Genomic DNA, 13,202 nt, shown 5'->3' on the forward strand with positions numbered 1-13,202 from the left:
AGATGTTAAGAACATGTGTTAGAGTCAGAGCTAGAGTAACTGTGAAAATATTAAAATAAAAAATGAAAGTAAGAAAAAAGTGTGCACAAATTGTACGTGTTTATGTCATTCATTAAATTATTATTGAACTGGCAGTGATACTTCATAATATTTCATTCACAGTGAACTACAAAGTAGTATAATGAATGGCATCGATTTAATTGTATCTCATATTGCGACTACCTTCACGAGTTACCATGATATTTCACTACTTTGAATAAGTAATGCTTTACTAATAGAGAAGACTATTGTTACTTTTTTAAGTAACAACAGTCTCTCACACTCAGCACTGCTATGAAAAATTATTAAAATTCAAGCATGAGTTGGGTTGATTTGTCATATTTCAAGCTTCCTTGTACATTTGTCAGTTCTCCCATTATGCAACATTCTTCTCTTCAAGCTGAAGAGAAGAATGTTGCATATTGTAATTGGCTTGTTTTCAATTCTTCAATTTCATTTTCTGCCTACACCAAAGCTCGCAACAATTGTAAAGCAGTTATTAATCAGTCCAAACTAGATTTTGAACAGGCTAAAAGTAGAAAACTTGCTTCTTGCCCTAATGGTAGCTGAGCATTCTGGTCTCTTGCCAAAGCTATTGGCTGCAACTTTTGCCCATCTCTGCTCCCACTTCTGTCAGAACCAGATGGTTCTGTTGTCGCTTCGGCCAAGGATAAGACTGACCTGCTAGCATCACATTTTTCTTCCAACTCATGTATTAATGATCTTGGTAAAACACTTCCCACCATCCCCAACACGCTCCATTCAATGCTTCCTGTGGTCTTCTGTCAAAAGGATGTCAGAAGGATTTCGATGAATCTTGATGCTAAGAAAGCTCCAGGTTCTGATGGTATTTCTCCACTTTTTCTCAAAACCTGTGCTCCTGAACTTATTCCTGTTCTTTGCCACCTTTTTTCACTTTCTTATTCCAAAGGTGTTTTTCCTTCTGCTTGGAAATTTGCTCTCTGTCTTCTAACTTCTCCACTAATGCTGGTGTCCCCCAAGGTTCAGTTCTTTCCCCCACTCTTTTCCTCTTGTATATTAATGACCTCCTTCCATTGACTGGAAATCCTATCCATAGTTTTGCAATTATGTTTTGCGTGTATAATAAATGAGAAACTTTGTCCTGCTCAATCAGCTTGAACTTCTTGAATATCCGCTACCAATTCCTTAAATGCCGATCTCCAGATAATACTCAGAGAAACATACCAATTGTGTGGTACTACACTTAAAGTGGTAGAAAATGAAAAAGACCTGGGAGTAATTGTGCAGTCAGATATGAAGTTTTCTGAGCAATGCAGATAGGCTGCCAGGGCAGGTCATGGGGTTTTGTCAATGATATATAGACATTTTGCTAGGAGGAAAAAGGAGGTCCCTCTGTATAAGGCAATGATCAGGTCACGCCTTGAGTACTGTGTACAGGTCTGGAGGCCTCATTTCAGGAAGGATGTAGATTTGCTTGAGCGTGTACAGAGAAGGGCAACACGATTGGTGAGGGGAATGAAGGGATTCTCAGCACCTGCAAGGTGATCTGATTGAGGTGTATAAGGCCGCCTTGAATGGTTTGAGCATGCTGAATTCTGATGGGATTCTTTCACTTGTTCAGATTACGAACCTAAGGGGGCATAAATTAAAATTGAGGAAAGACATGTAGAATAGATGTGCGGAAATTTGCCTTTAGCCAGCGGGTGGTAATTGCAGGAACAAACTTCCATCTGTCATTGTGGAAGTTGATAGATTAAATAAATTTAAGGAGGAAGTGGACAAACATTTAGAGGGAATTGTTTTGTAAATTTTTTTTTTTTTTTTTTTTTTGGCTGATGCTGCGTAAGCTCATACACTTGCTTTCTTGCATCACATGCCACTACTACTACTACTACTCCAGTGGGGCAAAGACAACTTAGTTGATTTCAATCCTTCTATAACTCAGTCTTGTCTTATATCTTGCAAAAAAGGATTCTTCTGCTCCTATGCTTATCATTGGTGACACTCCAATTTCTAGGCAAAATGATATATCTCTTTTGGGGATTACCCTAACTTCTGATATCTCTTGGCAAAAGCACATTACAAATGTTGCTTCCTCTGCATCTAAAAAACTTGCTTTTCTCTTTTGCTCTTGGCATTACTTTTCTTCCAAACAGCTGTTCACTCTGTACAAATTGCAAATCCGCCCTACCATGGAATACTGTTCCAACGTCTGCTATGCCCCCAAAACCTCTCTCAGGCTTCTAAATTCCATTCAGAAGCATTGGTGCTTCTGGGCTTTCCCAATGATTAAAGAAACTTCTCCATGACAAATGTGGAGAATGGCAATCCCCTGCTTTGCCTTTTTTCTGCCACTACATTTCTCACCTTTGAATGTAGGAATTTTACCAATAGCAACTTAAAAAAAAAATCCAGTTTCATCAGCACTGAAGATATTGTTCTGTTTGTATGGCAACAAAACATGTTTTAAATGATTCTCCTTCCATTCTCCATAGTTTAGTCTCAATGGGATGCACTTTTGTCATATAATTTTTTGAATGACAACCCACAACAAGTTTTATATTTTTGGACCCATCCATTGGAACACTTGAAATCTTCAATATTCATCCAACGCACAAATGATTCCTTAATTTTGATGTTGAAAATGCTTTTAGTAGGGTTAGTTCAATTTTTGCATCACGAAAAAGTATTACAAAAAATAACACCTTGTTCCTTGTCTTCAGTTTAGTTATAAACCTCATTGGTGTACTTCTGAAATGAATGCCAACTGATTTTATTAGAAGTAAAAACAAACCAAACACAGTGAGTTATACATAATGCTTGGTTTTTAGTATGTAGGTTTAGGTGTTTATGATGGCAGTTTATGTTGCATTTCCTCGCATTGCAACCGTCACATTATTAATATTATTTTTTAATTCATATAAAAATCAGTTTATGTTCATTTCAGAAGTACAGTGATGATGTCTTCAGATGAGGACAGGGAACAATCTTCCTAATGAGGAAAAAGCAATTTATTAAGCAAAATTTATATTTAGAAATAATAAAATCAAATAATAATAATACTTAACACAATTTAACAAATTCAAAAACTCCAGCCCAAATACAATAAACAGCCTAAACCTAAAAATACACAAGATGACACCGGTGCCTTTTAATACATACATACACAATTTTTTCGGGCAAGTCAAAAAATGGCATAGCTATTTCAATCTCAATGTGGAGCTTAATCAACTAATGTAGGATTCTCTAAAGTCATTTATATACATATCTGTTGTCAGATGAAGTTCTCTTGAATGAGAAGTTTCCTAAGCTACACTGCACATTAATTAAAATTATGGTATTTTAATACTGAATACTTCTTTTTAAAGGGTCAAGAACCTATGTAATTACAATTTCATTAGTTACTTAATGAAATTTATCCACATATAGCACTAGCAACTGAACAGAATATCAAAATAAATGCCTTTATACTTACCATTTATAGTGAGGTTGAATTCTTGCATATTTGAAGGCATGTGCATCAATGCTACATTCTCTAAGTAATTCTTCAGGCCCAAAATATACCTGCCAAAAAGAAAAATAAAATATTCATTGTAGAACATTCAATCCTTTTATACAGCAGCACAATTCAAACAAAGCTGAAAAAATGAATGAGATTTTTGAGATTTCATTCAGTTCACTGCTAAGTTCTATACTATTTCCGGTACTCATTAATCCATTGGTGGGGGGTGCATTAAGGTTCTGCCACATCATTTAAACATTAATAACATAGCAGTCACATTTCTCATAAGCACCCCACCCCAGTCACTACTGGATGCATGTATAATAAATCTAAGTAATTTTATCACTATTACTAACTATTAAAATAAATAAAAAGAAATTCTCACCTAAGTGAATCAAATGGGGATACATTTGACTTTTGCAATACAAAATTTATATGACTATAAATACTAAAGCAGTTAGTTAACTGTACTTGATTTATTTTATTTTATTTTTTTTTTGCCCCCAGGTCAACCACATAATGAGGACTATAAAAACGAAATACCATATTCAATAATAGTGGTAGTTACTTTTTCATAAAAAAAAAAAATTCTCATAATGCTCATAACATGGCTTGTAAATAATTCCTATGTTTTTTTTTTATTAGTCGACAATGCTATGAGCACTGTAAGATTAAAATAAAGTAGAACTCTAATTATCCAAAATTTTGTTTAAAGGTTTTTAATTTTATTTCCCCCCCCATTTCATTTAAAGAAATTGACACCTTTTATATTTAATTGTAAGAAATAAAATTATAACATAAATATAAGAAAATCATGGTTCAACTTATATAAAACATTACAATTTTCTCAACCTGTGGTCAGTGAGTTGGTTGTAGGTGTTCTGTGGGAAGGTAAATTTTATTGTAAGTATAAAATATAATCACAGATAAAATTAAAATTGGCAATCAACTGTTTACTTTGTTGTCTCAAATCAATAGGTATCCATTACAGTGTAAAGGATACCTCCTGATTGGAATGTAAGGCTCACAATGTAAGACACTGTGTGTCGCCAGTTGGTGAGGCCACAAGCTTTCATCTGTCACAGTCGATCACCAGCTTCTGAGCATGTAATATGTATTGGATTTGTTTTTGTGTATTGGTAAAGTATTTTTTACGTTTTCACAAAACTAGTGTGCGAGAATAACTGTTAAAATTTGATTGTGTATGTTGGGCGAGTTTTTTTTAGTATATTTTAAATTATATTTAATTAATAAGTGATAATTTGTTTGAGAATGGAATTATTTATTTTAGGAATTTAATATCAGCCCAATATTCAGTATAGTATACTGAACAACATGGATAAGTGGCTGAAAAGAGGATTTTTGAAACGTCAACCTAATATTAGTTTTTTCATAGATGTAAAGAAATTCTACCCGGTGGTCTGCGGTAAGTAAAGAATGCTTGAAGTGGTCCATGAATGATAAAAGGTTGAGAAGCACTGCAATAAATCACGAAAGAGCAAATTTCATCCATGTCACTTCTTTATAGCACCAAACACACTGATATGATGCATAAAAACTTCATTACAAAAAAAAAAAAAAAAAAAAATCCAACATAATAAATATATACTGAAAATAAATATGTTTCTGATGTGTCTGATTCTTTAAATTGCTATTTGTATAGTCCCTTTATTTAACTTTCTACAAACAGATTTATTTTCTCTGTACAGTTTAATGAACTGTGCAATAAATTTTTTGGACATTTCAATGAAAACACTGCAGCCGTTATCAATCCACTGCAGGATGGAAGCCTCCTCAACAATTCATGTTGAGTGAAATAGACCATAATCTACCATGCTTGTCCAGTGCGGGTTGGCAGATCGACCATATTTAGCAGTCAGGAGCTTGAACCCCGATCTACTCAAAGAGCGCGTGCTACTGCACTCCCGTTCCTGACCACTCGGAAATGCATGAAGAGTCACTGCTGATAATCAGATAAAGAGTATTGCTTTTTGCCTCTCATGCTGGTGTAGAAAATGGTTATTCAGTAAATCCAAAATTCTAAGAGAAATATACAAAACAAGAAATATCTTCCATCAAATACTAATAAAATTCAGGAAGAAATTGAAAATAAAGAGGGGACATTATGATGAATATATATACCATGGAAGCCAACAACTAGTAAAGCATTTAATACCTTTCAAATTGCCACTAGATAGTGCTAATTTAAAAGGCAATAAATGTTTCATTAAAAAAAAAAAAAAGCTATCAACTTCCACAATTACAGATGGAAGTTTCTTCCAGCAATCAACTACCCACTGGCTAAAGGAAAATTTCCGCACATCTATTCTATAACTGTCTTTCCTCAATTTGAATTTACGCCCCCTCAGGTTCGTAAGCAAAGCAAGAGGAAGAACCCCATCAGAATTGAGCCTGCTCAAACCATTCAAGGCCTAATACATCTCAATCAGATCACTTTGCAGGTGCCTAGTCTCCAGACGACGAAATTTGCACAAATTAAGCCTTTCTTGGTAAGATCACTCATTTGTTCCCCCTAACCAATCTTGTTGCCCTTCTCTGTACTTGCTCTACATCCTTCCTAAAATGAGGTCTCCAGACCTGTATGCAGTATTCAAGACATGGCCTGACCACTGCCTTATACAAAGGGGTAATCACACCCTTTTCCCTACTAGCAAAATTCCTGTATATCATTGACAATACAGCATGACCTGCTCTGGCAACCTGTGTGCACTGATCAGAAAATTTCATATCCGACTGCACAATTACCCACAGGTCATTTTCATTCTCCACTACCCGAGTGTAGTGCCACCCAGTTGTAATGTTACTCTGTGGTTATTTCTACCCATTTTTTTTTTTTTTTTCCCATTGTTAGTTATTGGCGCATCAGCTTCTATGGCCATAATGCACCTCCCAAAGTTTTTTTTGCATTTTACTGTGACACAAGCCCAAGGCGGGAATCGAACCCGCGACCTTTGGATTGCCAGGCAGGCACTTTACCTATCTGGCAAGCCCGGTCGGCTATTTCTACCCATATGTAGTACTTTGCATTTGTCAAATGTTAAACTTCAGTTGCCACTTCTCAGCCCATCTGCCCAACTTTTCTAGATCCTGCTGCAGAAGCATACTGTCATTATTGTTATTAACAACCTTGCCAAGCTTTGTATAATCTGCAAACTTCAACATTAAGCTTGATATACTTTCATCAATATCATTGAAAAATATACAAAACTACAATTGGCCTGACAATGAATGCTTGGAGACACCACTAATAACATTAGTCCACAAAAATCAATGTTCACTGATTACCACTCTCTGTATTCTCCCACTCAACTATCCTTTTATTCATTGCAGCAACTTGCCCTTAATGCCACACTGTTCTTCCATGTGCAACAGTATCAAAAGCTTCCCTGAAATCCAAGTAAATCATATCAAAATTATTTTTTTGCATCCAGTTCCTTTGTAATCACATCATAGTATCTAATCAAATTTGTCAGAAAAGGTCTTCCCTTAACATACTCATGCTGTCTCTGAATTATTACTGCAGCCTGGTCTAGATGATCCTGCAATGCATCTTTAACCAGTGACTCCATTATTTTTCCCAGAACAGAAGTTAAACTAACTGATCTGTAATTAATTGTGTCACCCTCAGATCCCCCTTTCTGAAATGGGGATACATTTGCACACCTCCAAACCGTGGGGACTTCCCTTGAGTCCAAAGATGCTCTAATAATTATGACTAAAAGTTTGCTAACTTCCTTTGCTACCTCCTTTAATATAACTGGATAGATCCCATTCACCTTGGGTGCCTTTCTTATGATTAGCTTCAACAATTTCTACTCCACTTTTCTCTCAGTTATTACAGAATCATTTAGCTCATGGCCAGAGTTTAATACACCTCTGGGCATTCCCCAGAGGTGTATTAAACTCTCATTCATCCCCTCCCTTCTAGAGTTTATATAACTAAAGAAGACCTTGCTGTTTTTCTTGGCATCCTTTGTGAAAGATTTCTCATAATCTACCTTCGCTTGCCTAACTTCATTTGTGACTTGATTACAGATTACCTTATATCTATTATAGGCTTCTGTGTCACCTGATAATTTATATGCATCCCATGCATTTTTCTTCTCCGCCATGAGTCCCATTAGTTCATCTGACATCCATTTAGGTCTAAACCTTAAACAGTATTTTTTAATTGTATGTAAAGCCTAGTAGCTTCCAAGATTAATTTTTTGACTGCCTCCCATTTTGAATTTGCTGTTGGTAACATCATCAGTTGATCCCACCGTATAGAATTTAAATACTGTCTCAGACCACTGTAGTTGCCTTTATGAAAGCAAAAACCCTTCCCTTTACCCCTGATGGTAGTTACCTCTTTGAGTATATCCCACTTCAGTACACTGTGATCACTGCCACCTAGTGGTTCCTTTATCTGCAGATTCTTAAAGCCTGAAGAATCACTGCTGATAACCAGATCAAGAGTATTACTCCCTCTCGTTGCCTTCCAAACGTGTTGTTGTAGAAAACAATCATCCAATAAATCCACAAAATCTACATCAGACCAAACTGACTCAACATTGCACTGACCACCTATGTCAACTGGATGCACTTCCTTAGATTTTATGCATTTCTTAACTAACAGCATAACCAGTGGTGAGCTACAGTGGGCTTGTTCGTTCGTTCGTTCGTTCGTTCGTTATTTGGTTTTTAGGAGCATTAGCAACTAAGGCCATATTGCTCCGGGATATGCGGTGGTCATTCCTTGACCTTTCCGCATACTCCGTATTTGGTGGTGACGGGCTCGAACCCCGGTCTAATCAAGAAGCATGTGCTACGCACTGCTGCTCCTTCCCACCTGGCTACGGAGGCGCCCTAGTGGGCTTGCATGAGCCTATTGTTATTTATTTTTTTTTAAATTTGCGAGCCCATTTATTTTACAAATGAAATCCTGAATGCAATTATTGAGTATCTAGAGCAAGTGGGGCCCCATTCTCAGCATTTTAATGGCGCAATCGATCGGTTATGTATTTTAAAATTGCTTCATTTTTGATTTAATTACAGTCAGACCTCTGTTTAACGAACTTCTTTATAGCGAATTTTTTTGATTACCCCTTGGTAATTACATTTAAAATAGTTTCCAGTGAAAGAAGAAAATTTCCATATAACGAACGGGTTAGGAGAGACAACTTTGTAAGCACTGTTCTTACCTCTGGTCTTTAGGCAATTTAGGTAATTAGAAAGCGCAAGTTAAGGGTGAAAGGGATTACCATTTCACAATGTTAGTGGTGTCCATAAAACCTCTGCAGTCACACACCGAGAAGTTGCGATAGTCAATATGCTTTTCATAGCCAGTCAGAGGATTAAGAAGCTTCTTGACATGGATTATAGCCTCTGTTCAACCTGTGTTGTGGTTCCCCTTTACTCCTACAAGAAGTCATATGTTTTTCGGAGAAGTGAGTGAACCTTGCCTTCCAGTAAATGTCTCCTGTCTATGTTTACATGGTCACAGTAGCAAAATATTCGTGTGATTCCGACATTTTGCACTGTATTCAAAGAACTAGCGAGAGTAGCAACATTGGGAGGGGGGGGGGATTGAGGCAACTAAGATAATATATAAACTTTACGAAACGGAAATGTTGGCAGATTTTTAAACTTTGTCAAAGCTTTCACTGTGCAGAAAATGTCCTAAAATATAATGGCATACAGGCAATAATTAAAAAAAAAAAAAAAACTGTATCACCAATCTCCAAAAAACCAGCGCAAATTAAAGATGATTGCTAAAGAACTTGATGCGGAAACTATAAAGATCGGTCGTGTGTTCGGGCCACAATGGGCAGCTTGTAGCTTACCGACGGCAATTGAGGGTTGGAGGAATTATCCCGCTTTGTGCAATGCAAACATTTTGAATCAGAAAGTTAATTAAATATTCTGGATTATTAAACCGACTTTTCAATCTGGAATTGCTTAACAATTTAGCACTAATGATCGACATCCTGTAGGAGCTCTCTTACCTTAACTAGAATCTTTACAAAGTCGCAGCATCATTATAGTAAAAGCAGATAAATTAATTATTCTAACTATCAATGCTATCGCTAATTTCAAAAATTCTGAAGGAAATTATGAAGCTAAAATTGAGAGCATGTTGAAGTTGAAAGAATTTGAAGGAATCGAAAGTAAGAACACATTTAAAAAATTACCTCGTAACATTAAGAATAAGTTATTAAATTATAAGTTATTGAAATCCAAGTATATCATATTAATAAGTTATAAGTTATTAATGCAACAGAGTAATTTTAAATTAAATAAAGAAAATAATGATACTACTGATAATGAGGAATTGAATGAAATTTTAAACATATGCTACCTGGAATCGTGGAATACGAAAGAAATTTCATCTCCATGGCAAGATGGTGAAAAACGAATAAGAAATTTAAGTTTTCTGATAAAATATGAAATAAAAATTAATGATTTTAGAGATTTTGTCAAAGACAGTTCATCTTTAAAATTGAGTGAAATTCCCTCTTCAATTATAAAAGCCAGAAATATCTTTGAAACCACTGCAATTAGCAGTGCTTTCAGCATAATGAATAATGTTGACCATACATCTAAATGGAAAACTATTGCTTCAATTTGATCTGGATCGTTACGTCAAACCATTCCTCTGTAATCATCACTCAGCTTGAGGAAAGTAGAAGATCAACAACAAATATTAATAAAGAAGTAAATTGTATATGGCAATTTTTAGAATAAATTTTTCTTGAATATTTGTGTAATAATTTTTTTTATGTAATCTGTGATTTAACCCCGGCGGCTCACATCTGGTCAGTATGGGCTTGGCACACCAAGGGTCCTGAGCTGGTTATCGTCATTCTTTTCTTTCTTGGTTTTTCCCTTCTACTTTTCTCGTGCGTGCGCTCTCTCTCTCTCTCAGGGTAACTTGGGAATTTTTTTTTTTTGGCTGGTGCTGCATAAGCCAGGCTTCCTTGCACCATATAGCTAATAATAATAATAATTGTGTACCTTTTCTAGAAGAGTTTGTTTTTATATTGTAGAATGTTTTGTGATAGTTTTTGTGATATGGGAAATATTTTGTGTTATTTTTTATTCGCAATATTAAAATTTTATCATGAATAAAATATGTATCCATTATATTTCCCTAGTAAAAAAAGAGAGACGAATAAAAAAGTGGCACGTGTACCGAGCACGCGTGGTGGATGGTTTTATGTGAATCCTTCACGTTTCTTTTGGGTATTTTGATTTGGACATTGATTACAAAATAATAGAGCTTTTGTATTGTAAATATTTTATTGAACATTTGCAAATTTTTATAATTTCTGAAAGACAAGAAGATACAATGGATTTATGATAACTAAAGTAACTGATGTGTACCTGCGATTGCAACGTAACTAATGTCTAGAAAATAGCGTCAATTGAAGTACCAACCTTGTAGTTGAAACGACATACGCAGCTGTTCGGGGCACCTAACAATGGAATGTTACGAAAATGCGAGACGAAAAAATAAATTGTTGACAAATATTTGTATTGTTGCAGTCATACTTACTTCAGGAAGTATGATTTTGAAGTTATATTATTAAAAAAATCTAAACAGATCTTGAAATACTATCGTATCCAGGTATCATTGTAAAGAGGGGAGGGTGGCATGATGACCAGGCTGACTCGAGATATCATACCGGTCACGAAAAATGCGTCACGCGTTCTAATCACACTACTAGTGAATGCTTGGCGCAGACTAGTAGTGTGAACGTGGGAAGTGCCTCTGGTAGAAGCCTGCCGCAGATGACGTCACTTCCGTGACATCATCCGCAGCAGGAATCCCCAAGGATGTTTCACATCAAAAAATCGGCAAAACTGCGAGCCATTGTTAAAATATTCACAGCTCACCACTGAGCATAACCCCTCCTCCCTTCCTATACACATTGTACTCCCCAAATTCCAATTTTGCACTGTTTATATCTGTGTGACTCCATGTCTCTGATATCCCAACGATATCCATCTTTGATGTCTTGACCAGCACTTCAAACTGATCAAATTTAATTACTATACTCCTAGCATTGGTGTACATGCAGCTGTTCTTATTCTTAGTTATCCTAACACAGGCCATGTATTTATTTGTTCCGTGATGACTCCCACCAGTTCCAAAACCCCCATCACTCCGCCCTCCATTCTAATAGAAGCAGGGCAAGAATCACTTTCACCTCTGCCTGCGACTACTGTTAATCTATTAGTCTGTGAATCTCCATAAGCTAGCAGTCATCTGACCCACCTAAAACTGCCACAATAACATTAGCAAATATTCTTGCACCCCTTATATTTATGTGTATCACATCCCTGTAGAAGCTTGTTTGTTTGTTTGTTATTTGGTTTTTAGGAGCATTAGCAATTAAGGCCATATTGCTCTGGGATATGCGGTGGTCATTCCCTGACCTTTCCGCATCCTCCGTATTTGGTGGTGACGGGCTCGAACCCTGGTCTAATCAAGAAGCGTGTGCAACGCACTGCTGCTCCTTCCCACCTGGCTACGGAGGCGCCTCCCTGTAGAAGCAGTCTCTCCTGTTAACAAGCACGGATCATGCTGAGAAAAATTCTGCCCCACCGACCTTGCACAATCTTTCCAGGGCCAAACTAATTAGCAAGGATCTCATCATGTACTCCCTCCTATCAGGGCTGGGCAGAATTGCAGACACTTCTGAATTTAACCTTAACTCATGACTTTTTTTCAACATTGACCTGTACTTGTTAAGTAAGTCTGCAGATTCTACTCTTAATGTTATTAGTGGCAAAGTGTACAACAATATTACCCTTTGTGACCTTAAAAGATGGTATCTGCTCTACATCATCACCTTTTAACCAGGCAGACATACACTGGTCTTATCCCGCTTATCCTTTTTACACAATATATTACCCATCTCCCTGACAATGGAGTCACCGACAATAACTATCTCCTGAGGAACCAGCACATTCTGCTTTGGAGATTGCCGCTGTGTAGCTTGATGCACCAAAGGAAACTCTGGCACTGAGTAGGGCAGCAGAGAGCTTGATAGGTCCCTCACTTTAATACCTTCAATGGCATCTACCCGACTCTTCAAACTCTCATAGGCACCCATCAGAACGCTAAGTTGGTGCCTAATTTCTTAGCACTCCCTGCACCCAGCGCACACACACACACACACAAAGACATTATTTTCCTTGGCTAGATGTCTTTATTTTCATGTCTTGTTCCAGAAAGCTCCACAAACATTTCACAAGCTGCACATTTTTTGAGGCTGTGATGTGTTGGAGAACTGTCCCCCTCTGTTTTTCCCGAGCCACAGCACTCCTGCTACTTTGTGCTCGTTGCTTTGCTGCTCTAGTCTAGGGCATGATATCTGATTGAATACAATGAAAATTAATAAGGTTAATCAATTATCAATACTACACTATCTAACAGATTTCTAAATGCAGTGATACATACTACACTATCTATTTACCACAATTAAAAATTTGAATTCCCTACCACTCACTCTATACTAACAATGGCGGCAAGATTTGAATGAAGTGCTGACCAGGCTAGCCGGGTGGGTAAAATGCCTGCCTATAGCAACCCAAAGGTCGAGGGGTTCGAATCCCGCCTCAGGCTTGGATCAAAGTACTGCAAAAACCTTGAGAGATGCATTATGGCCAC

General features: G+C 36.8%; 1 protein-coding gene across 1 annotated transcript in view; it reads right to left on the bottom strand.

The window, feature by feature from the left end:
- The window catches only part of Sld5 (DNA replication complex GINS protein Sld5), a 125,006-nt gene that overhangs the window by 44,502 nt on the left and 67,302 nt on the right, over positions 1–13,202 (bottom strand). Inside the window, exon 5 of the mRNA XM_090377156.1 lies at positions 3,497–3,585. Coding sequence (XP_090233282.1) covers positions 3,497–3,585 — 89 coding nt within the window. The remainder of the gene's footprint in view (positions 1–3,496; positions 3,586–13,202) is intronic.

The sequence above is a fragment of the Mastigoproctus giganteus genome, chromosome 7 (genome assembly GCF_048544385.1).
Source record: "Mastigoproctus giganteus isolate SK-2022 chromosome 7, ASM4854438v1, whole genome shotgun sequence".
NCBI lineage: Eukaryota > Metazoa > Arthropoda > Arachnida > Uropygi > Thelyphonidae > Mastigoproctus > Mastigoproctus giganteus.